Here is a 26,036-nt window from a genome sequence, read left to right as displayed (position 1 = left end):
ACAGCTTGTAGCATTATTATTATTGTTGTTGTTATTATTATTATTATTTATAACCGCTTTATCTGCCTTATTTCTTGGTATTACCTTTTCCACACAGGCTCGCTTAAACTTATTATTATTATTTATAACCACTTTATCTGCCTTATTTCTTGGTATTACCTTTTCCACACAGGCTTACTTAAAATTCCAGAATATTAAAAAAAAAAAATTCCAGAATGCTTTCTGACTAGACGAGATTCTAACACTATGTGGAAAATATAAAGTTTCAGTAGAAAGACCAGGAATGGACTTCAGCAAGAGTGTGAAAAAAAATTCTTCTTTTGCGTTCTCCTTCCAAACGGATGCCTGATCCTTCTCTTATGTCAGGATCCCCCATTATCTCCTTGCCCCTGCCAAATGGTGCTTCCATTCCCCTAGATCCCAAGCCATTGCTGTTGTTCTAGCTCTCTGCTGTCTGTCAACGAATATCTACTGAGGCAGTCAAAAGTGTGCTCCTCCTGACTCAGGATTACTTGCCTTTTAAAAAAGCCCCTTTAATACAGAAAAATCCTTCAGTGAACTATTATGGATATACAGATGTTCAGAGGTAGTGCGATCTTTTACTCTGACATGGAAATAGGTTTTTTAAAAAAACCAAAGCTGTGCCACAAAAGGAAATGAGAGGAAAGCTGGTCTTACTACTTTACCTTTTTCCACTACATTGTTCCTAACCACAAGTTTGAGAGTGGACTTTATTAATCAATTCCCATCAAGAATCCTTAAAGGGTAGCTATCTAACTCCTGTCTATAAAAGTTTTATTCTCTAAGCACCCAGCCCCATTCCCAAATCCATCCACGAAAAATCTCTCTCTCACAAAGAGAATAAAGGAAGACCTTAGTTCACCTCTTTGGAAAGGCTGAAAAACTCTGGTCTTAACCCTCAAAAACTAAGGCCAGAAGTCAATCTGCAGACCTTATGACTATATCGCACTCAACATGACAAAATGAGCCATCTAGTTATTCACAACTATGAACCCAGACTTCGGAGAGGTTTTAGATACCATGTAGTACAAACCTAGTTACAGATAAGGAAGATGAGACTCACAGGAGTAGAAGACTTGTCCAAGACCACGTAACTGATTAACAGAAGAACCTACTTCATTATTATTTCTACCACCCCACTGATTGTCTTTTGCTTTGCTAATGCAGGGATGAAGTCATCACATATCCCTGCACACTGTTCTTGAATTAATCTTAAATGTAAAATAATTCTCATGAAATATATGCAAATATTTCCCTCCCACCTCCTAGAATCCCTTAAACATTTACTTTATGAGGTCTTCGTAAATATTCTTCCATGTTCACATACTGACTTTACAAAGTTAATTTTAAGATCAATAAAATACAGATTATGAAATATAGGTTATGACAAATACATTAAATTACTCAAGTCTTGATTCACTCTAGCTTACAAAACAAGGTTTTCAGTGTTTTTAATCCTCTATAAACTCTAAAAAAAAAAAAACAAACCTAAAAACCCTTCTTGAGTTTAGAATATACTATTCTAACCTTTACCAAAAACAGTTAAGCTACACAAATGAAATAAGTTTATCATACGTACTTAAAGCTCTAGAATGATCCGGATTCCTTATTCCCTTTGCTCGTAATCTCTGAAGAAGAACTGTTGAGGACAACTGTTTTACAAGATATACTGCCATGGAATAGTTCTGGAAAAAAAAAAAGATGCAGAAAACAAACAACATATGTAAGTAAATAGTACATCTAATTTAATCCCACAGTGATAGGGAAAGAAAACTAACACTTATTAAAACACCTACTGTATGCCAAACACTATCTCAGATGTTTTCATAAACAGTAATTCTTTTACTCCTAATCAAAAAGCTACTGAGATAGCCCTGGCTGGTGTGGCTCAGTGGACTGAGTGCTGGCCTGTGAACCAAATGGTTGCAGGTTCAATTTCCAGTCAGGGCACATGCTTGGGTTGTGGGCCAGGTCCCTAGTTGAGGGTGCCCAAGAGACAACCACACATTAATGTTTCTCTCCCTCTCTTTCTACCTCCCTTCTCCCCTCTCTGTAAATAAATAAATAAAATAAAATTAAAGGAAAGAAAAAAGCTGCTGAGGTAGTCATAAACCTACTTTGAGGGATGAGGAAAGTAAAGTGTAGAGAAGTAAAAGAACCTGCCCTAATTTTGCAACTTTCAAGTGACAAAGCCAGGTCTGTCATGCTTCTATATTACCTGACTACCTACGCTTGAAACTAATCAATTTAAAAGAACACTGTTACAACTAAATATAAACCAATGCCAGTAAGATGCCAGTCATCATGAACTATAGGTAGGAGGTAACAGATATATATAAAGCACTAATTTTAAAAAATCACAGATTAGATTGGCTTCCAAACCTATACTTATTTAATCTTTCTCTATACCTTTAACTAGTTCTTGAAAAGACCCTACTTGGGCCACTACACAACGAGAAGATGGTATATTAAAGATTCTCAATGAGAAGCTGCTAGTTTGGTAAATGAATAGATGAATATCCATTACCAGCAGAGGGACTACCCAGAGACGGAAGAAGGAAAGGAGGACAAAGAAAAGAGTTAACAACAAGCCAAGGCAAAGCAAAGGTATGTGACTGGATAAGAGGAAGAAAAAAGGGCTCAGTCTTATGAAGGGTAAGAGATCTTTGGTGTTGGAATCAGGAGGAAGATCAAGAGATTTAGAAAGAAGCAAAAGAAAAAATAATTACTGCCATCCTCTATCTTACATACATTTTCAAAGCACTCAACATAGACTCCCTACACTTCATTTAAACCTCACAGAGGCCTGTAAGAAATCAGGAGGAAAAGTGTTTTTGTAAGTGTTGATGAAGCTGAGACCCAGAAAAGTATGCAATTTGTTCATGATCATGCATCTGCTTGATGATAAACCTGGCACTAGAATCCAAGAGGAAAGAAAAGACTTACTGGCCAAGGCCAGTGTAGTTCTTCACAGTTCTTGCTTTTACACACCCTGTTTGCTATGACTCTCCTAACATAGTCCAATGTACATTTCAACTTTCAGTTACTTTCACAGTTTTAAAAATGCTTTTCCCTCTCTTGGCAACAAGAGAAAAATATCCTACAATCCCTCTGAAAGGTCAATTTTTCATTTAGAGTTCACGTTCACATGTTATACAAGTTCTGGGTGAAAAAATGAAGTGTCAAAGCTAATTTACTTTCATTTATAAATTTGACATTAATGTGGAACAAAAAACCGTAATACCTGCCTAAATTTTAGAGCATAAAACGTACCAATCTAATATTAAACTAAAAGGCTTCTTTTAGGAGAAAACTTTATTCACCTTTATTATTTATTTAATTAGTGTTTCAAGTATGATAGAAACTGGAGAAATGCTAATTAACACTGTGAAATTATGTACTGACAGCTTGAATCTTCAGAACTAGGAATTACCCTAAGGCTTTATATAAAATTTTAAAGAAAGATCAAGTAGAAACCACAACTACAAGTTCAGTTGAAAAGGTATGCTCACTCTAGTTGAAACATGTAACCAAATAAGAAAAAAAGAAAAAGAAAAAAAAAAGGCAGCAACAGCAAAAACAAAACAAACAAACAAAAAAACCATTAGCTGTTAACAAATGCCACTTGTACTGATAATATGGAATTAAATCTTATATCACATTAAAGAGATTCAGTAGGAAAAACCCCAAAACTTAACAGTGGTACAGTATCGCTTCTATGTAGATATTATATTGTTCCCATTAACCCTTCAAAGTACTACTTAACTCCAACTATTGATATATATTGCATTACAGTGATGTTTTTGTCAAATGCTTTCTTCAAAAGCCTTCAAAAATAGCACATTTTCTCCATAATTAAGGTATAATCTACTTAATTTAGTGCTCTTCATACCACTAATCTAAATAACTTCTCTACAATAAGTATTTATTAATGCTAAATGCAGTGACTACCTGAGATAGGATAAGAAGTCTCAACTGAGTATCTTTACAAGTTGAATTAAAACTACTGATTGAAAAACAACTAATAAATTATCTTTTGCGCTTTGAAAAAGAATAGTTTTCTTTCAATGTTTTATTTCAAAAAGATCTTCAACATCTGGATGGGAGTCTTACACACAGATCTTACCTTATCTGGCAGACCTTCCTATCACTGAAGATACTGACTCTTCCCATGGGAAGAGTCCCTGCCTCCTCCACTAGTGCTGTGTATCAGCAACCACTCTCCCTCCTCTCCCACAGTTTCAGCCTTGTTCATAGTTCACTGTCAACACCCTGGTGTTTACCACATTTCCCTGGGAGGCTATACTTCCACACAGAGACAAAAAAACAAAAATTTCAACATCCTCTTCAAACAGGGGGTCACAAGGGGAAACCCCAAGATACACTATAAGTGTAACATTAAAAAAGATTCAGAAAATCTAATTACATTAATTGGGTAAAGGAAACAAATGCATCTGTCAAAATGAGGCAGACAACTATAGAAATCCTGGTGGCGCAGCTCACCAGGCAACAGATGAAGAATCTGACACATGAACAAATAAGAAACCTGTCAGAGGCTCAGTTCAGGGCCATTGTTATCAGGTGGCTTACAGAATTAACAAAAGATCTGGAAAAAGATGAGAAAGAATAGAAAAACATTCATAATGAAAGGAACAAAACTACATACGAGACAGATGGTGAGGAAATAAAATCCAGAGTTCAAATCAACAAACCAGAACACAAAGAAGGAACAAACAGTCAACCAGTGCAGAGAGAAAAAACGGGAAGCAAGGAAAATGATGAGAGGATCAGAAACCTCTGGGACAGCTATAAAAGGCCCAACATAAGAATCATTGGTTTGCCAGAGGGAGAAGAAGATGAACTAGAAATTGAAAAATTAAGTGAAAATATAATAAAGCAGAACTTCCCAAACTTGGGGAAGGAAATAAGACTTACAGGTCCAGGAAGCACAGAGAATTCAAAAAAAACTGGACCCAGGGAGAACCACTCCAAGACACATTATAATCAAAATGTCAAAAGTTAAAGATAAAGAGAGAATCTTAAAAGCAGCAAGAGAGAAGAAAAGAATCATGTACAAAAGGGTCCCAATTAGACTATCAGCTGACTTCTCAAGGGAGACCCTGCAGGCAAGAAGGGACTGGCAAGAAATATTCAAAGTAATGAAAATCCAAAACCTACAACCACGAATACTCTATCCAGCGAAGCTGTCATTCAGTATAGAAGGGCAGAGAAAGTGCTTCCAGGACAAAGTAAAACTGAAGGAGTTCATTAGATCCAAACCACTGTTATATGAGATGTTAAAGAGACTGGTTTAGAAAAAGGAGGATCAAAACTATGAACACTAAAAGGAAAACTGCATCACAAGAACCAAAAACAGAAGCTAGGGAATTGAAACAAAGGCAAACTAAACAGGCAACGAGAGTGGAAAAAGAACTATAGGTACGGGGAACATATTGGGGGGAGGTCAACAGGGAGGGGGAATGGGGAGGGGGAGGGAGACGATATAGGAATTAAGGATCATGGTAGGAGGGAATGGAATAGACAGAGAGAGGTTGAGAAGAACTATATGCACAACTAATGGACATGGTCTAAAAGGGGGGGACAACTGGAGGGAGGGGGGCCACCGGGTGGAGGGGAGAAGAGGGAAGGGAAATTGGGACAAATGTAACATTATAATCAATAAAACACATTAAAAAAAAACAAAACAAAGAAACATGTCATTAAAAAAAAAAAGATTCAGAAAATCTAATTACATTAATTGGGTAAAGGAAACAAATGTAACCTTGACAGATGTCAAAGAGAAATTGATAAAATTCAAAATCCATTTCTCACAAAAATATACAGTAAAAAGAGGAATAGAGGAATGTATCACTGATATAATTAGGCTCTATCAAAAATTAACAGCTATTATAATACTTAATGTTGTGACACTGGTAATGTTCTCATTAACATAAGGAACAAGTGAAGAAATGTCCACTAGCACTCACATTATTTAACACTGTTTTGAAGGTTCTAGCTAGCACAATAGAACAAGAAAAGAAAGTATGGCCCAAGTATGTATTAGGATTATTTGTATAATGATACATCTCAAACTCAAAACTACCTACCTAGAAGTACCAAGAAGTCAACTAAAAAGCTATTGGAACCAATATATCACTACTGGCTTATAAATATATCAACAATAATTAAGATTTGGGGAGTACATGCAGGGGTACATGTCTTTCTGCAATTACTTTTCCAACACGTCCAGTCTTCTTAAAGCCCCTATTTATTCCTTCACTCTCAGGAGACTTACCTTATTTCCTATCTCACAAACCTAAGTCATCCAGTCAGAACTTGCTCATCTCTCCAATATCAATCATATACACTTATCCAGTCTTTCTATTCTTCCACTGAATAAAGAAGCTATCCCTTCTAGCTATCCTGTGTTACTATGCTGTTCACTATTGATTATCACTTCTTTCTCTTGTATACTTAACCTCTTCCTCTCAAAAGGATTCCTACCATCATCCATAATACATGTTCAAGACTCTCCCATTAAAATAAAAAATAATTCTCATACTTCTTTCCAGCCACACTTCTTTAACACACTATCTCTACTGCCTCACCTCCACCTGGTCATCGTCTGGCTTCTCTTCCCACCATCCACCGGAAGAGCTCATGCTAAATTAAGTCACCATCATGTTCCTGATCCAAGGGGTATTTTTTTAGGCTTCACTAATGGACTTTTCAACACTTGTTCAGTACTGCTTATCATCTCCTTCCTTTCTGAAACTCTCCCCTTGGCTTCTCAGGCCCACCCTGCATGGTTAGGACCTTTCTTAGCTCTCTGGCATCTTGTATATTGCTTTTCTCCATTCTCTGCACTCTAGCCACAGTGGCTCCCTTTCAGGTCCTTGAAAACAGCTGCGCTCACCCCTGGCACAGGGCTGTGGTGCAGGTTGTTTCCTCTGAGCCTTTTGCCGGATTCCTTCTATCCTTCTCTCAGCTCTTGGCTCAGTAACTACTTTGTCAGGGAAGCCCTGCCTGACCTCTCTCTAGTTCAAAACACCCTTCAGTACAGTTTAAAATCACCACACACCACTCCTTTATAGTACTTATGATAAATAAGTTCACATTTTTGTGTGATCCCCTGACCCCTGGATCTCAGGTTCCAAAAGAGCAGCATATTTTTTTCTTGCTATGATACTACAGTATAGTTCATTGCATACAGTAAGCATTCAATAAATTTCAAATGGATTAGTGAATAGATATGAGCTCCTATCACAAAAACGAAACAATCAAAAACATTGTGACATTGTTTCAGAAAAAAAATGCTAGAATAAGAAACAATATTTTAAAAGTTCAGAAGCATACCCAGGATAAGTAAAAATCAAATACATAATAATGACGGCTTCTGCATCAGCACTTATTTAATGGTATTAGAACAACTAAATGACTAAAAAAATCAAAGTAAATTTGTATTTCATACCACACATAAAATTTACGATGGATTACATATTTAAAGGTAAAACAGAAAACCTCAAAAGTCTAAAGGATAATATAAACAAATACTATTTATGTAATCTTGGGAAAGGCCAATAGACTAAGCTTTGATGGGGTCTAGGAGCAAAGACTATAAAGGAAAAAAAAACTAGCTCCATAATTTAAATCTTCTACACATTGAATAAACACATAATTAAAAATAAAAGGCAAATGAACTAGAAACAAATATTTGCAACATGTGAAGGTTAAGCCTTAATATATTAAGAACTCATAAATCAATAAAATATAGATATGAATTTTATAATGTAAATAATCATAAAGAAAATGTTAAATGTCAGTAATAATAAAAGGAGTACTAATTAAAGCAATGTGGTACCATTATTTACCTATTAAAATTGGTAAACCTTTTTTTAAAAAATGCAACGTTGACAGGGTATGAGTCAGTAGGCATGTAAATAAACACTGAAAGTCAGAGTATACATTTGTATTAATACATCTTTTTGGAAGGTAATCCATCAATGTATACCATATTTCTTAAAATTTTGCATGCTTTTTGACTCAGTAATTCTACTTCTGGGAATTTAAGAAAATTATCATGTACTTATGCAGAACTACAGCTACTAATACGGTCTTTAAAATGCTCTTTGAAATAGCAATGAATCAATCAATAAGTCAATGAAGTGATGAACAATAGGAATCAGGCAAAATTACAGCATACTCATATCGGAATATAATGTAACCATCTCAAAATCATGTAGGTGAATATGTAATGACATAGGAAGACATTTATGATAAAACTGCTGAATGAAAAGATCAAGTTATAAAACACCTGAACTTCTCGATCCCATTTTTAAAATGGGAACATGCTGAAAATTCATTATGAGACAAAAATAAATCCCTTTGCAACTCATTTTATAACATGATTTACATATAAGCTCAAGAAGCCATGGAGATTAACCCGTCCGTATAATATAAAAACCTGATAGAAAAAAAAAAATTACTTACTCTTCCAATTTCTGCAGTCCAAGAAACAACAATGGTGTTTGGTACAGTTGTGGACAATCGAACAAGTGAGGTGATATTAATTGGTCGGCTGGGTCGCTTTGGTTCCACACCATTTTTAGTAGGTGGAAGATAACCCTAAGGATAAAATATAATTTATTTCTACTTATTATCTCTACAATCACTTCAACTTCCTTTTTAAAAAACCCCTACACACTATGTACTTGAGTATATGACTATTTCCATGAAAAACAAGACAAACATCTATAAGAATTTCCTGTGTTTCCATGAACAGCCCTGAAGTCTCATTATAGTAAGCCTGAAAAAATCATTAGTGACAGATCTTAAAAATCTCTAAAATTAAAGAATCAGGATGAATTAATAAAGATCGCACGTAAGTATACATATAAGGAATTATCTGAAAGTTGACCAGTAATAGCCCCCACTCTCACCCTGTTTAAGGCACAGTATTCTTCCATTCTACCAGAGACTTCCAGATGCACATGAATGCAGTTGCGGTTTTACTGAAACAATTTCTTCTCCCCAAAATCCAGTACAACATTAAATCTACCACACTCAATTCCAAGCCCTAAATTTTGTCTCCATAGCTGATGTCACAGCTGTTAAATGTACAAAGTTGGTACAAGTGTTCCACTCAGTGAATACACATCCAAAATAGAGATACTTTCTCAATGAAAACCATGATTAACAACAGCTATGACTTTAATACCTGTGTTGGTAATGCATTAAAAAAAAAAATAGCTTTTAGGACTTACTGGAAGGCTACAAGGTTTTGTATTCACTTTCACACAAAGATTGGGTGGGAAGTGATCTTCTTGTGGACAACTGGTTTCTGATAAACAAAACCTAAACAATAAAAAACAAGTTTAATTTCCTTTATTAAAAGATGACCTCATTAATATTTTTTCTCAATAGCTAGTATAAAAGATGGCCAAACTTAATTAAAAAACGATCAAGACTAGCTCTGGCTGGTGTGGTGGCTCAGTGGATTTGAGCGCCGGCCAGCGAACCAAAGGGTCATATGAGAGGCAACCAATTGATGTTTGTCTTGCACATTGATGGTTCTCGCCCTCTCTTTCTCTCTCCCTTCCCCTCTCTCTAAAAATAAATAAATAAAATCTTTAAAAAGAAAAAAAGGAAGGAAGGAAGGGAGGGAGAGAGAAAGAGAGAGAAAGAAAGAAAAAGAAAGAAAGAAAGAAAGAAAGAAAGAAAGAAAGAAAGAAAGAAAGAAAGAAAGAAAGAGAAAGGAAGAGAGAAAAAGAAAGAAAGAAAGGAAGGGAGAAAAAGAAAAAAGAAAAGAAAGGAAGAGAAAAAAGAAAGAAAGAAAGGAAGAGAGAAAAAGAAAAAAAGAAAGAAAGAAAGAAAAGAAAGAAAGGAAGAGAAAAAAGAAAGAAAGAAAGGAAGAGAGAAAAAAAAAGAAAGAAAAGAAAGAGAAGGAAGGAAGGAAGGGAGGGAGGGAGGAAGGAAGGAAGGAAGGAAGGAAGGAAGGAAGGAAGGAAGGAAGGAACCCACGAAAATATTTATTCCTAAATTAAATGTATATAACCTTCTGGGAAAACCAAGTGCCGCTATATAATTTGTAAATTCTCACTGTACTCACTTTTAGATAGATCAAGAAATAAATTATTAATTTACTATTTACAACATCTGCTCCTAATTACTTCCTTATTTCCAATATAGGAATGAGGCTCATTCCACTTTTCTACCTCAGATTATTCTGATTTTTGTTCACCCATGAAACACTGCAGACTTAACCTAAGTACCAGTTCCTTATCTATAGTAGTTTGCCACTCATGCAGATAAGGCCTTTAATATCATAAACTTGGTATTTCTAAAGAGCTGACCACTATGATATTTAAACATATCATTAGCTGGAGCTTCTCAACCAAGCGCAACCAAAATAGAGATGTAGTTAGATATATGATACATGACTTGCTATATTAAAATCTAAATTGAACAAAATTAGAACATTTCATAACAGAAGGTTTTCCCTCACCCAAACATCTAAACTCAATATTTTCAATTTAGTTAATAAAAATTAGGTGAATTTTAAAAAATCTTTAAGGAATATTAACTTTTAAACTTTGGATATATACTGTAGTCAACACTGTACCTTAACTGGACCTGCACTGTGAAGTCACATTTGGTCCCAGAAATATCCCTAGAAAAGACAGAATAAGAACTACAATTATATTAAAAATATGCACATGAAAGCTGATTCAAAGACACTGTTACCAACACCAAGTTTTTCAACTGATCAGAAATACAACTGTTTTTAGGGTAACTAACACTTAATAGTATTTTCAATACTAATATTTGCATGACACTAATACCCAATACACTGTTTTTAAAAATCAGTTATAGACAAAACTGGATTTAAAGGCCAAAATACAAGTTACACTTGAAGACAACTTACATTGAACTACTGATTTGCTGCACTTGCTGTGGTGTCAATGCAAACGCAAAACAGGTTTCTCGAAAGCGCTGACTGTTGTCTGATGCTAAATAAAAAAAGAAAAATCATACTTTTAATTTCCTTCAAATTCATCGATAAACAACATAAATAAATAACCAATCACATACCCTTAACTAAGGTGTATTCTAGAGTTTAGATAACAAGGAAACTAAAGCTCTTAAAAATAAAAAATGTGCCAGTTAATATAACAGAAATAGTCATAAAAATGGCTAATTCCACAAGATACATCAGGATTCAGATTCAGAAAATATATACTCAAAGAAACACTAATAAAAGATTATCTAATTGTAGAAAGTTGGCACCTAAAAGGTACACTTGTAAATGAAACATGCTAATATTAATATTACTTAAAAGTAGAACATAAACCCATTTAAAGATAAAGTACATGGTTTCTGAGCTAAGTAATAAGCATATCCACCCTGAGAACTGCACAGTAAGATGTCACATTTAGTCTTTAAAGCAAATAAAAATTTGTGTTTACTTCCTAATTATATCATTCAAGTTTTATCCAATAAATATCATACATAGTTTCTCCTATGCTTAGATGACTTGACTTCAGAATCTGCTTGTGGTCACTCACTACCTCAAAGATGAAAAGAATTAAAAGAACAGAGGAAGGGGCTAAAGAAAAGGGAGGGAGAGAAAGGGATGCAGAGCAAGAAAAGAGCAAGAGAGCAGGCAAGCAAGCACAGGTCAGTGTAGAGCAGGGATCTGTACAGTGAGCTGCTATAGCAGCAACAGTTCAGTTCTATTAGCTTTGAATACACATTAGATGTATGAAAAAAAATCAGTGGTCAATATCCCTCTTGTTCATTAATGTTTCCTCGGTGCTTGGCACAAAGAAGCACTGAATGACTGTTGAGTGAATAAAATAATATGAAAATTAAGAAATACCGGACTATTTAAACTGTACTTTTCCAGGGTAATTTTCTAGAACTAAAAGATCCCTAGAAGTCAGTACCAAGGAACTCCTGGCCTGTGGGCCACCTAAACCTGTGAAGAAAAAGTAGCTGAATTTGGCCAACTCTTGTTTAAACTGGGTTTGGTCCTACTTGCAAGCAACACTTCCTCCACAGCTACCACGAAACGGCAGTGTGTCTGACATGCTGAAAAATCTGTACAAATGTTTATCTATAAGGAAAAAATGGGAAAAAGCATTGCTGCTCTTTCATCTCAATATACAGTAGGACTATTTATTAAAAGATAGATTTGTGCTTCTGCTTTCTGTGATGTGAAAAAGTTTTTCTCTTATAGAATCTATCCCCCACCCTGGCTGGTGTGGCTCAGTAGACTGAGTGCCAGCCTGCAATCCAAAAGGTTGCTGGTTCAATTACTAGTCAGGGCACATGCCTGGGTTGCGGGCCAGGTCCCCAGTTGGGGGCATGAGAGGCAACCACACACTGATGTGTCCCTCCCTCTCTTTCTTCCTCCCTCCCTCTCTCTCAGAAGTAAATAAATAAAATATAAAAATAAAAACAAGTAAATATTTTTAAGACATACAGATTCCTGGGACCTACTTAAAAAAAAAAAAGAAGACTATCTCCAAGAAATAGTTACAAACCAGAAAGTTATCTTAGTTGTGAAGTATCAACCTGGCAAATGGCCGATAACCAAGGCCCAGAGTTTTAGTGTGTCAGGCATAACTCCTTTGTTTCTTAGAGATTAAATCTCTATAAATACTAAATTTAGCCCAGTAGGTTTAGCCTAATTTAGCTTTGTGGCTCTATTCTACAACAAAGCTAAAATAACTTCCCAAGTACAAATATTCATATTAGTCACTAGGCAAAATTTCAGGTGTTTTAGAATATATGTGTACAATAAGTTTTGGACATGCACAAGCAGATTTAGAGAGAAGACATGACTAAAATAATGAGGCAGTTTCTTGTACCATACATAGAATCAGGTTTATAACCTAACAATAACTCCTATTTACAATACATCCTCTTTAATAGATATATTATAACACTCAGTTATTACTATTTATCTGGAAAAGCAACTTTTTATACTATGTGGTTTTCAGGCTTAATTTCCGCTATGAACACCAGTGAAGAATTTATAATTTGGATCTTAGATAACAGACTATCTAAAAACTTTTCTAAGTGAATTAAGCTATCATCATCCTTTCAGAAAAATTCAGGCCAAAGAGAATCATAGATAGAATCTTCATACTAAAAAAGAAGTCTTAGAAGTCATCCAAAACAATGACTTCCAATGTTGGGGGTATGCATCTCAATGTGTACACAAGACAATGCATAGGAATGCAGGAAAAATAACTTACTTGTAAAACAGGAGTTCTCGAAGTTGAGATTTTACATAAAATCTAAAATCTAGTTTATAAAAATATCTAAAATTTTGTATGAAAACCGTATACTTCTATTTTTGTGTTTTATAACATACATTAGTATAATAGTTTAATATATATAACATATATATATATGTTAAATTATTTTGCTGAGATGTCCATGTGATCAAATGAGTTTGTGGACCATTGATCTAGAATTATACCTTATTTCAATCCAATCCTTCCATTCATACTTTGTTTGAACCCTTTTAGAGATAGGGAAGAGTGACCACTGCCTTGTCAGACAGAAGATGGCTGATGATGAACAGTTTAAGAAAACTTGCCGCCCTATAGACAGCAGCAAAGTTAGTGGAAAGACATGAGATCACACGATCACAAAGACCTAGATTCCAAACAGGTTTTGCCACATATTTGCCATATGACCTGAGGTACTTACCCACTCTGAGCTTGTTTCTTTCAATATATAAACACACACATACACACAAACCCTAATTAGGTTACTTTGAAGAATATAAATGAAATAAGGTATTTAAAACAACCAACAATTTCCTCTCCTGTCCCCTTTCCTCCTTATGCTCTTATATTGAATCAAAATATATAATGCTGTAACTTCCACCCACTGATGTCAACAGCATAGCCAGTGACAGCCATTCCTCAAACATTTTAGACAGCATTAATTTGCACACACACACCCCCAGTGACATTTCCCACTATGTTTCAAGCGAGATTTCAGAATTACTCACCACACTAATATTTTTCCTCTATAGACAGATCCCCGGTTCTAACACCTTAAAGTGACAACCAGAACTGGACACACTGTGTCACAGCATGTATTATTCAAAATATTCGCAGCCCCCCTGTAATGGCCCAGCCCCACGGGAGGTTTCTACCTCCAGTGCCACTGGTATTAGCCCTGCCCAATGAAATGTGAGTGGAAGCAAAAACTTCCAAGCAGAACTTTGTAAGAGCTATCCTTTGGTTTTACCATCTTTCTTCCCAGTCTGCTTCGATTCTAGAGTGAAGAGAACATGCAGCAGACCCACAGCTCTAACAGAAGCGAGAAATAAACCTTAGTTGTTTGCCATTGAGATTTATGGTTGCTTGTACGCTGAGTTAATATATTATTCTAGATAGGATATGACTAGAACAGTATTTTTTTAATCAACAACTACAATTTAATATTGTTAATCCATACAACAATCGTGAAGAAAAGGTATCTGCTCCTTTCCGAGATTTAGAAATTGAGATTCAAGTAGTTATGTAACTATCAAGCTCCATAGTAGGTAAGTAGAGCCAGATTTGGAACTCAGATATACACATCATCAAAGCTTGTGTCCTTCTAATAAGGTAATCTATTAGCTCCCCTAACCTAGGTGCTATCCATCTAATAAATACAGCCTAGTGTTATGCTGGATCACAAAAAAATTTTTTTAAAAGAAAAGAATTATCCATTACCCCTCATCATAACGGTTCATCATTTTTATGTTTCCTTCCAGTCATTTTTATTGCAAATTTTGTATACAATATGAAAACTTGCTTTTAAAAAAATTACCTTCACTACAATTATATTTCCCAATTAAAATCTCTATTACCATATTTTAATTATATTGTATTCTATGTACAAGTTATATGAAAATTTTAATTATTCCTTTGATTAGTCATTTAGGTTGTTTCTAACTTCCCATTATTTGAAACAACTCTGTGAACATTTTTGGGCTTATAGGTTTGTTTTTTGGAAGGGGGACATGCTTATTATTGTCTTTGGATCAGTCCCAGATGTGGCATTTCTGGGTCAAAAAGTATGGAGATTTTTATGAATCTTGACACATCACAAAAGTGATTTTCAAATGATTTTAATACTTGTAACACTTTATATAAGATTAGCAACTTTTGCATCTACTAACTGCACCCTACTCTGGCCTGCATGGGAGTTGTTGCTAATGTAATGGGTGGGTCCTGGTAATTCCTTAGTAGTTTAAATTGCATTAAGAATTTTCTTGTTTTTAATTTCCTATTTAATTGTTTAATCTTGTTCTATGCCCATTTTTATATTTGCATAAGGGTTTGATGCATAAAAACACTGACCTTTGGAAATTTGCTCTAAGTATTTTTCCCAGTCGGCTATAATTTTTCATTCTGGCTACATTTTTGGATGATATAAAAGTTAATATTTTATGTTGTCAAATCTATCACTTGTCTTTATAAATTCTAGCTGTTCCCCTTCTTAGGTTCATCAATAAAAATTTCAATTCTTTGGCCTGTTGTTTCTATGTGATTTTAATGCATCTGGAACTTATTTTAGTATTTGGTATCTTAAAATCTTAACTTCTGATACTACAAATTGCATACAGTTATACTAACGCATTATTTGTTAAATAATCCTTCCCTTCCCTATGGGTATGTGTGCTTCCTTTATCACATATTAAATTCTTATATCCAACATGGTCTATTTCTGGGTTATTTTCCCAGGCCTTTTTTATCCTGGTGCTGGCACTCTACTTTTTAATTGTTATAGCTTCATTATGTTTTAATATATCAAAGCTAGGTTTCTCTCCATCTGTTCTTCTTGTTTCAGAACTTTAACATCGACTCAAATAGTTATTCAGCTAGATGAACTTCTGAATCCTTCTGCTGTGATTTTTAGAACCCAGTTGTATTTTGAATGTAATTACAATATACCTATGAGTTATTCTGAACTGACATTTTTATGTCTTTAATCTTTCCATCCTCAAGGATAGTACCTGAGAGAGACTCTGGGTTCCTCGGAGTGGATGAAGAAACTACTCAGACACTCTCCATCTGAGGAAGGAAGGGGCGGGGTTTTCTCTAGTGAAAAGTCACCCTCGTTTCTTTATTAGCCAGGGTTTTTATCCACTTTCCATATGCGGAAGTACATAAGGAAAATACGCAGCCTTTCACCAAATGGTAGGGAGTGAAAGGGAAATGCAGATCAATACAGGGTTCAAACATCCAGGTATTTTACACAAGGTCAAAAACATTTCCTCTTACTTAATCGTTCTGTTCTTCACATTTTACTGACAAGGATTTGAGACTATACAGAGAAAAACAGAGCAGGTTACCTTCTCCTTAAAAGCCACTTTGTATTTCTATTTCATCTTTAAAATCCCCAGGAGGGTGGGATTCAGAGCAGGCCTGGGAGACAACCTGCCGGCTAAGGGCCCAGCCAGAGGCGGCTCCGCACGGCGGCCAGAGCCTAATTTTAAACCAAGCCTGTCTGCTTCCCACGTTTCCCCATGCCTGTCTGTCCCCCACGGTACCTGTGTCCATTTATTCATTTCAAGGTTTTGTCACTTTTATAATACAGTTAGTTATACAGTTCCAATTAAGAGTATTCTGATGCCAAATATTCATCTATAAAACAACTGAATATAATGAAATACTCTACAACCAAAAAAATATAGAGAAAAGTCAGTAACAGCAAAAGCTGATTTCTTTTTTGGAGATCAATAAAATTGGTAAACGTTTAGAAAGACTAATAAGAAAAAGAAGACACAAATGACCAGTATCAGGAAGAAGAGACATCACTATAAATTCTACAGATATTAAAAGCATGTAAGAAAACATGATAAACACCTATATGGCAAAACTTTTGACAACTCAGAAAAAAAATTTCTTAAAAAACAAAAATTACGAGTGTACTCAAGAAAAAAATAGATAACCTGAATAGTCCTATGTTTAGCAAAGAAATTGAATTTGTAGTTAAAATCTTCCCTGAAAGAAAACTCTAGGCCCTGGTATCTTAATTCTATCAAATATTTAAGAAGAAAATAATACCAATTCTACATAAACTGTTTTTAAAAACTGAAGAATTCTATCAAACATTTAGGAAGGAAGGAATATAAACTGTAGACAAACTCTTTCCAAAAGAATTAAAAATTAAAAGGAGGAAATTAATTTTATGAAGCCAGTATGACTCCAGTACCAAAGTAAAACAAAGAGATAAACGGAAATGAGCATAAACACAAATATTCTTAACAAAACTTCAACAAATCAAATCCTGTTATATATAAAAATAAAAATATATCATAACCAAGGGAGCTTTATTCCAGAAATGTTGCGATATTTAAGTCACTAGACTAGATAACTAAAAAAATAAACACCATAATGTAATGTCATTTCAATAAATGTACAAAGTGCATTTGACAATAATTCAATATTTGTTCCTGATTTAAAAAAAACTCTCAGCAAACCAGAAATAGAAGTAAATTTCCTCAACCCAATAAAAAAAAAATTTATGTGAAAAACTTACAGCCAGCATTATATTTAAAAGTAAAAGACTAAACTTTCCCTAAAAAATTAGGAACAATGCAATGATACCCACTCTCATCATTTCTATTCAAGAATGGGCTGGAAATTCTCACCACTGTAACAAGGCAAGAAAAAAATACAAGTCATCTCCATTAGAAACTAAGTAAAACTGTCTATCCACAAACAATATGATGACCAACATAGAATGTCTGGTAGAATCTACAAAAAGCTATTAAAAAAAGTGAATTTAGCGAGGTAAAGATTATGATATACAGAAATCAGAAACTGACATTTAAACAACACATGTAGAATAGCATCCTCTCCGAATGAAATACCTAGTAATAAATCTGTCAAAGAGGTACAAGATCTGTGCACAGAAAAATTCTAACCACTCAGAGAAATTAAGGACCCATATAAATGAAGAGATACACAATATTCGTGGATCAGAAGATCCAATGTTGTTATCAGTTGTTTCCAAACTGATCTACAGATTCAATATAATGCAATCAAAACCCTAGTTTTCTTTTTCTAATAAACAAACAGACAGGATGCTTCTAAAATTTAGGTGAATATGCAAAGGACCTAGAAGAGCCAAAACTACTTTGGAAAAGAATGAAGCTGGAGGGCTAGCACTAGTTGATTTCAAGACTTATAATAAAGCTATAATAAATAACACAGTATGATGTTGCTGTCAAGACAGAAAATAGATCTATGGAACAGAACAGTCCTGAAATACATCTATATATACACAAACAACTGACTTTTTCACAAAGATGCAAAGATAATTTAGTTAAAAAGAACACTTTTTAAAATTTAGGTAACATTGGCCCTGGCTGCTGTGGCTCAGTGGATTGAGCATCAGCTTGTGAAGCCAAGTGTCGCTGGTTCGATTCCCAGTCAGGGCACATGACTAGGTTGCACGTCAGGTCCCCAGTTGGGGGCGTGAGTGAGAGGCAACCACACAGTGATGTTTCTATCCCTATTTTTCTCCTTTCCCCTCTCTCTAAAAATAAATGAATAAACAAACCAGGGTCTTTATGGGTTTAAAAAAAAAAAATTTAGGTAACATTGGTTTATAACATTATATAAATTTCAAGTGAACAGTCTTTTCAATGACTGGTGATGGAACAAAATTTTTTAACTCAAAATAGAGTATAAGTGATAGCTATCATGAAAAAGAACAAAGTAGGAAGCTCCAGGAATTAAGTCCCTCCTGCAAAACAACAATTAAGCTGGGAAAAACTATCAGAATTAATGAATTTAGAACCCTGGAACCCGATCAGACATAGAAGCCTGGGAGGGCCTGACGAAATTTGTTGAGAGAGCTGTGTGAGTGATTTAGGAACTATCCCCAATTCCTTAGCCTCACTGTGGCTGTGAAGACTATGGCTCACGTTCCTAGAGAGGCTGGCTGTGCCAATATGGACAGTAAGGACTTAGTCCTCCTTAAATTTGGGGGTTGTTCACTGTGTTTGGTCTGGCAGTTCCCTGAGAAACCAAAGTAGGTATTTCCCTTTGTTTCAAGACACTCAAAGTCTTCAGCAGCTTCCCAAATAGCAAATATCAAAAAAGACTTAAAGAAATTAAGTGTTTTGTTTTGTTTTTTTAAATCCAAACATTTGGAGATCAGTCAGGTCACAAGTTGACGGAAGAGACAATGGAAGAGAAAGTTCACAGACTACACCCAACAAGAAATAACACACTTTGCAATAGTAGTGTGGAAAAAGTCACTATACAAATGGACAGCTGCAGCCCTCAACAAGTAACGAAAGATTTTTGAGTAGAAGGAAAATCTGATTTCCAGAGTTAGCACAGTAAAATACTCAAATAGCCAGTTCTCAACAAAAAATTTACAAGGATAGGCATAGAGACCAATAAAATACAAGAGCAAGCCCAGAAATAAACCTTCATATCTACGGTCAATTGATTTGGCAGGCATGCTAACACTGTTCAACCGGGAAAAAAGTCTCTTCAACAAATGGTGCTAGAGAAAATGGATAGCCACAGACAAAAGAATGAAGTTGGACCCTTACCTTATGTCATACATAAAAATTAACTCAAAATGGAACAAAAACTAAATTTAAAAGCTAAAATCTAAAAACCTGAGAAGGAAACAATCTTCACGACTTTGGGTTTTGCAATGCTTTCTTTGATATGACACCAAAGACACAGGCAAAGAAAAGAAATAAACAAGGCTTCATTAAAATTGAAAACATTTGTGCATCAAAGGACACTAAAATGAGAGCACAAAGACAGCTCACAGAATAGTAAAATGTATTTGAAAGCATATATATAAGGGTTTAATAACTAGATAAGAAATTCCTATAACCGAACAACAAAAAAACCCAGTTAAAAAATGGGCAAAGTTGAATAGTTATCTCTCTAAAGAATATACATAAAAGGATAAAAAAGCACATGAGAATATGCTCAGAATCATGAGTCATTACAAAAATTCCCATCAAAATCAGATATCACATACACAAAACCAGATACCACCTCACACTGACTAGAATGGCTGTAATTAAGAACAAAACAAAATAAGTGTTAGTGAGGATATGGAGAAATTGTAACCCCTCCTCACACCTTGATGGAGGGAATATTAAAATGGTGTAGAAGTGGAAAACAATTTGACAGTTCCTCAAAAAGCTGAACACAGAATTATCATAAAATCCAGCAATTCCACTCCTATGTATTACTACTCCAAAGAGTTAAAAGCAGGGACTCAAACAGATACTTGCATGTCAATGCTCATAACAGCTTTATTCACGATAGCCAAAAGGTGGAAGAAACCTAAGTGTCCATTAGCAGATCAATGGATAAACAAAATGTATATTCACTCAATGGAATATATTTCTCAGCCATAAAAAGAAATAAACTTGATATGTGCTGAAACATGGATAAACCTTGAAAAAATTACACTAAGTGAAATAAGACAGACACAACAGGGCAAATATTATATAATTCCAATTATATGAAATATCTGGAAAAGGCAAATTCATAGAGACACAAAATATATGAAGGGCTAAAAGGGGGAAGGAGGAATAAGGAGTTATCGCACAATGGATGTGAAGTTATTGTTCATGGTGATGTAAAACTTTTCAGAAACAGTGGCAATGGTTTTACAACATTGTGAATGCAATTAATACAGTGAATTGTACACTTAAAAATGGAAAGTTTTCTTTTTACTATATATATTTTATCACAATAAAAAGATTAGTAAAATATAGACCTAAATGTAGAACCTAAAACTATAATAGTTTTAGGTGAACACATGAAAGAAAATCTTTGTGACCTTGGGTTAGGCAAAGATTTCTTAAGATATGATACCAAAAACACAATCCATTTTTTAAATTGATAAATTGAACTTTATAAAAATTAAGAACCTATGCTCTTGAAAAGACACTGTTAAAAGAAGGAAATGAGAAGCCAGACTGGGAGAAAATACTCACAAATCACATACCCATTAAAGGACTTGCAGCCAGAATATATCAAGAACCCTTACAAGTCACTAACAAGAAAGCTAACAACATAACAAAATTTAAAATGGGCAAAAGATCTAAACAGATACCTCACCAAAGATAAATATATGGATGGCAAAAAAGCACATTAAAAGATGTTCCACATCCTTAGTCTGTGCAATATGCAAATTAAAACCACAATGAAGTAGACACCTACTAGAATGTCTAGGATTTTAAAAATGACAATACTAAGTATTGGAAAGGATGAAGAGCAACTGGAAAGCTCATACACTGGTGGCAGAAATGTAAAATGGCCCAACACTGTCAAAAGCAGTTCAGCACTTGCTTAAAAAGTTAAACCTGCACCTATCATATGACATTCCATTCCTAAGTAATTTACCCAACAAAAACAATAAGCATATGACCATACAAAGGTGTGGGCTGAAATTTTCATAGCAGCTTTGTTTTCAACAGCCAAAATCTGGAAACAACCCAAATGTGTATCAATAGGTAAATGGTGTTATATCCATAAAATGAAATACTACTCAGCAATAAAAAGAAATAAATCACTAATATACCTAAAATACTCTTGGAATATAATCTTAAGTAAAAGAAGCTAGACCTTCCTCCACCCCCAAAGAGTATACTATATACTCCATGATTCCATTATATAAAATTCTAGAAAATATGAAGTAACCTATAGTGACAGAAAGTACATCCAGTCTAGGACTGGGTGGGAATGGACGGGGTAGCAGGGAGGGATTACTAACTTTGGGTAGTGATATACATATACATTATTGTGATTGTGATAATGTCACATAGTCAACATGCATTAAATTGTACACTTTAAATATAGGCAGTTTATGGTATGTCAAGACTATTCTGATAAAGTTGTTTTTAAAAACAGGGACTAAAGCAAACTGGCAAAAAAAAAAGGGGGGGGGGCAGAGAAGAAGGGTTGAACAACAGAACCACGGGGAACTGGTACTAATCTTTAGGGCTCAAATCAAGGAAGAATTAGCTAAATTTCAGAAAGAAAAGCGAGGAGAAAGGGCTTTTTTATCTGATACCAAGGGGAGAAAGAATTTAAAAGCCAGAGTGGACAGTGTTAAATGCTCAGTTAAGGTATGAATTGAGAACTGGACTTAATCACCAATAAGTCATGGGTGACCTTAGCAGGACATGTTTTAGTGGCATGGTAGGAGTGAAAGCCAGACTGCAATGACATCAGCTGTGAATGGCATGTTAAGTCGTTGCTTGATTTTATTTAATACTTAAATGAGAGCTTTAATTATTTTTCTATCTATAATACCAAGTTACACAAAAATCTTTGGGAATTATTACCATACTATTTTGAATTGCCTCAGAGAGGGCACATGTTTTAGCCCTGGCTGGTTTAGCTCAGTGGATTGAGCGTCGGCCTGCGAGCTAAGTGTCGCTGGTTCGATCTTCCAGTCAGGGTACATCAGAGAAGGAAAACTCTGACTCCAAAAAACCTCCGCTGCCTTGCGGCATACCTCTTCAGGGGAAAGGCTAAGGGAGTAAACCCCGACAGAAAATCCGGAGCCGGAGTCCCTAAGGCGGTTTGACGTTGTAGTCAACACCGGCAACTCCTGCGGCGCACCTGAAGCCAAGCTGTATTGACTCCGTCTTTCCCTTGGACCCTTCAGCTGCGAAGAGAGGGGGGGTCTACTGCATGGGCAACAGCAGACCCTCCATATCACCCTGCCCAGGCTCTGTAGCTTCAGCGTCATCGCAAGATGTCGATTCAACACGGGAGGAGACAGATACCGTGTCACTCCCGAGTCGGACTGCACAACCATTCTCGGCGGTGCAGATAGACTCTTAAGAAGCTACACCATCCTCTCTCGAGACGGACGGCTGCCGACGACGACGGATTTTGAATTACCGTAACCAGTCTTGAAAGTCTCCAAACTTTTAGCATATAGTAATTTAAAATTTTGCTAAGATAGGAGTTTGAATATTGGCTGTTTTGAGGATGCAGGATGAGTGTACCTCAGCCTCTCAATGTGACCTGAATTTTATATACTTGTCAGTAGCTCTCATTGAGGGTAAAAACAGAAGTCATCAGATTTTCACTTATTCTATGTTCTAATTTAGAGCAAAGAGGAAATGTTTTAATGGTGTTCATAATTAAGAATACATACAAAGGTCACACTTACTTAAAAATGTTCTCTTGTTAATATTAAGGGCTTACTGTGTTAGTGTTAGATTTTCAACAACTATGCCCTCAAAAATATTAATTACTAACGTTTCATTTGTAAGAAAGAAAAACATTTCCCACAATATCTAGGACATAATTATAATTAAAAATACGTAAAATATGCAGAGAAAGTTAAGTTTTTTGAAATTTCCTTTTTTTACATATTGTTCCACAGAGAGATAAATTAGATTAAAAAAGAGAAAGAGGAATCATGTTGCAATTTACATAAATTCAAAACACTGGACAGTAAAACCTAGATACATAAAATAAACAAGGTTATTGAGATTCTGATGATAGAAACACTGAGCTAATATAAGTGGCTGTACTTTCAACTGCTCTAAAAATATTCACTATTCCACCTCACCAGCAGAAAGAAAAGCTAAAAATAGCCATCTTTCTGTTATAGAATATTTCTTGCTGTCTTGGGGAAAGTGAAACTGAAGTACCTATCTACAAACGTCAGCCTTAAAATCTTTAATTATCTCTCTGGTTTATTCACACAAACAAAAACCTGAAAAACTATATAATTTTTAAAAACATAGCTAGAATAATAGTTTCATCAATCAGACTGCTACCAACAATTAAAACAGAAGTTTGCACCCTGGCAGGGTAGCTCAGTTGGACCCGAAGTTCAGGGCACATACAAGAAGCAACCAATGGACACATAAATAAGTGGAACAACAAATCTCTCTCCCTCTCTAAAAAAAAAGAAAAAAAAAAAGAAGGTTGCAGAAAATATGTTTCCTCCAATAAAGGGCACATACTGAATTACCAACAAATTTACCCTGTTTTAACTACTTTACCTTTAAAAAATGGCAAGTTTTTAAAGCAAACAATATTAATGACATGACCTATGTCATAAAAGTATTAAAGGGAAAATGGCAAGATATAAACTTAGTATGTACAGCATAAGTACATTTCTATATATGCATTAAAAGGTCAATTAAGAGGCAGCAAAAACTGATTTCTTTTTTAACTACTTTTAAAATTCTTCACATTAAAAACCCACCATAATATCACACACATTAAAACATAAAGTTGGAATGTTCTATTGTTAGATTTTGAGAATTTTCATGGTGTCCAGTATTTTACAATAAACCCTGGATAGTTTTGGGGGTACAACAAAAGTTACACATACATTTTTCCATTAAAAAAAAAAACAAAAATTACCAATACTAAGAAACAGGAAACAATTGTCACATCCAATACTATTGGACTGTAGGTCTATAATAACCTTTTGATTTCATTTTATCACACTTTAATTGCATCATTCATTTACATTAATAAACTCATTTTCAGTAAACTTGTCTATGCTTTCTTCATCATTTTCTCCACTGGAGTTTAACTTTACCTGTCCTATTTGTCTTTATATTATGGCTCAGTTTACTGGGTTAGTAGCTGGTCCCTTGATAGATTTAATCAAATGACCCTATATAGACTTTTTGGCAACTTAAAAACTAAAACTATGGTAAATATTTTATCTGGCCCATCTATTCTCTCACAGCTGGCAGGCTTCCAGGCTACTTTAAGTCCAGTGGGGTTAAGAAACAGGACTCGGTCAAACTAGGCCAGTCAGCTATGAATCAAGTCTGATGAACAATGTTAAATGCAAAAAATAGAAAAAGGAAGCAAACTACAATTGGGAAGTTAGTTTTCCCTCTTTTGCAAAAATGTCTTTTCATTTTCTTGTTTTTGTTCTTGTTGGTAATATACAACCATTCCAAGTCAGGGGGACGAAATCTAAAATTGCACTACTTGAAGATAGCAGCTAAGAAGCATTTTGATATTCTTCCAGGTACTTCCCTATACATACATACATCTAAGTAATACATACATAGTTGTCCACAAAATTGCACTGAGTATCTTGTCACTTAAAAATGTATACTAAAAAAATCTTCCCATGTCAATAGCTTATCTTCATCACCATTTTAAGGGGCTATATGGTATTCCATTATAAAGATGTGCTATAATTTAACCCATCTCCTACTGTTGGACATTGAGGTTATTTCCAACTTTTCCTTCCAGAACCAGTGCCTTTCCTCCCTCCCTGGATGTGTGTGTGTGTGTTTTTCTATAATTTTTATTTCCTTAGGACATCCTCTTAGAAAAGGAATGGGTGGGTCAAAAGACATACACATTAAAGCTTTTGTACAAGCTGCCAAATTGTTTCCAGAAACGTTGTTCACTTGCATAAGTGGTATGTAAGAGTTCTAGATTTCCTTGCCAACACTGGACAGTAAATAAAAAACATTTCATTGTCTTAAATTTACATTTCTTTGACTACTTTATAAGTTGACTACTTTTCATACCCTTATTGGCTTTACGTCGTCGTGAATCCCTCTATCTGCTGTATTAGTCATCTTTTCTTTTGATACTTCAAAACTGAGAAATGATTACTACTTCTTAAAAAAGATTTATTTATTTATTTTTAGAGAGGGGAAGGGAGGGAAAAAGAGAAGGAGAGAAACAGATGTGCTAGAGCTACATGGATTGGTTGCCTCTCACACACCCCCAACTGGGGATCTGGCCCGCAACCCAGGCATGTGCCCTGACTGGGAACCAAACTGTGATCCACTGAGCCACACCAGCCAGGGCTGATTACTACTTTTAATGAACTTGATGACCTAAGTAACAGTTTCTTTGGCACAGGGTAGATGGAAACCTACTCAGAAAGGGTTCATGAAAACAGTAATTCAACACATCCCTGGCAAGGAAGTTTGTGGTAAAGGAAAAGAAAATGGAGGTATAGCTGGAGGGAAATGAAGACAAATGTAATGT

At 35.0% G+C, this 26,036-nt stretch overlaps 1 protein-coding gene across 1 annotated transcript in view; it reads right to left on the bottom strand.

The window, feature by feature from the left end:
* PIAS1 (protein inhibitor of activated STAT 1) overlaps positions 1–26,036 on the bottom strand; it is a 104,460-nt gene that overhangs the window by 28,440 nt on the left and 49,984 nt on the right. The window contains exons 3-7 of the mRNA XM_090270827.1: positions 10,946–11,030; positions 10,643–10,690; positions 9,285–9,375; positions 8,512–8,646; positions 1,601–1,706 (exon numbers count right to left, since the gene is read on the bottom strand). Of these exons, the coding sequence (XP_090126953.1) occupies positions 1,601–1,706; positions 8,512–8,646; positions 9,285–9,375; positions 10,643–10,690; positions 10,946–11,030 (465 nt within the window). The remainder of the gene's footprint in view (positions 1–1,600; positions 1,707–8,511; positions 8,647–9,284; positions 9,376–10,642; positions 10,691–10,945; positions 11,031–26,036) is intronic.

This window comes from Furipterus horrens, unplaced genomic scaffold (genome assembly GCF_987537825.1).
Source record: "Furipterus horrens unplaced genomic scaffold, mFurHor1.1.pri manual_scaffold_3, whole genome shotgun sequence".
NCBI lineage: Eukaryota > Metazoa > Chordata > Mammalia > Chiroptera > Furipteridae > Furipterus > Furipterus horrens.
This window is presented reverse-complemented; position numbering and strand designations above follow the sequence as displayed.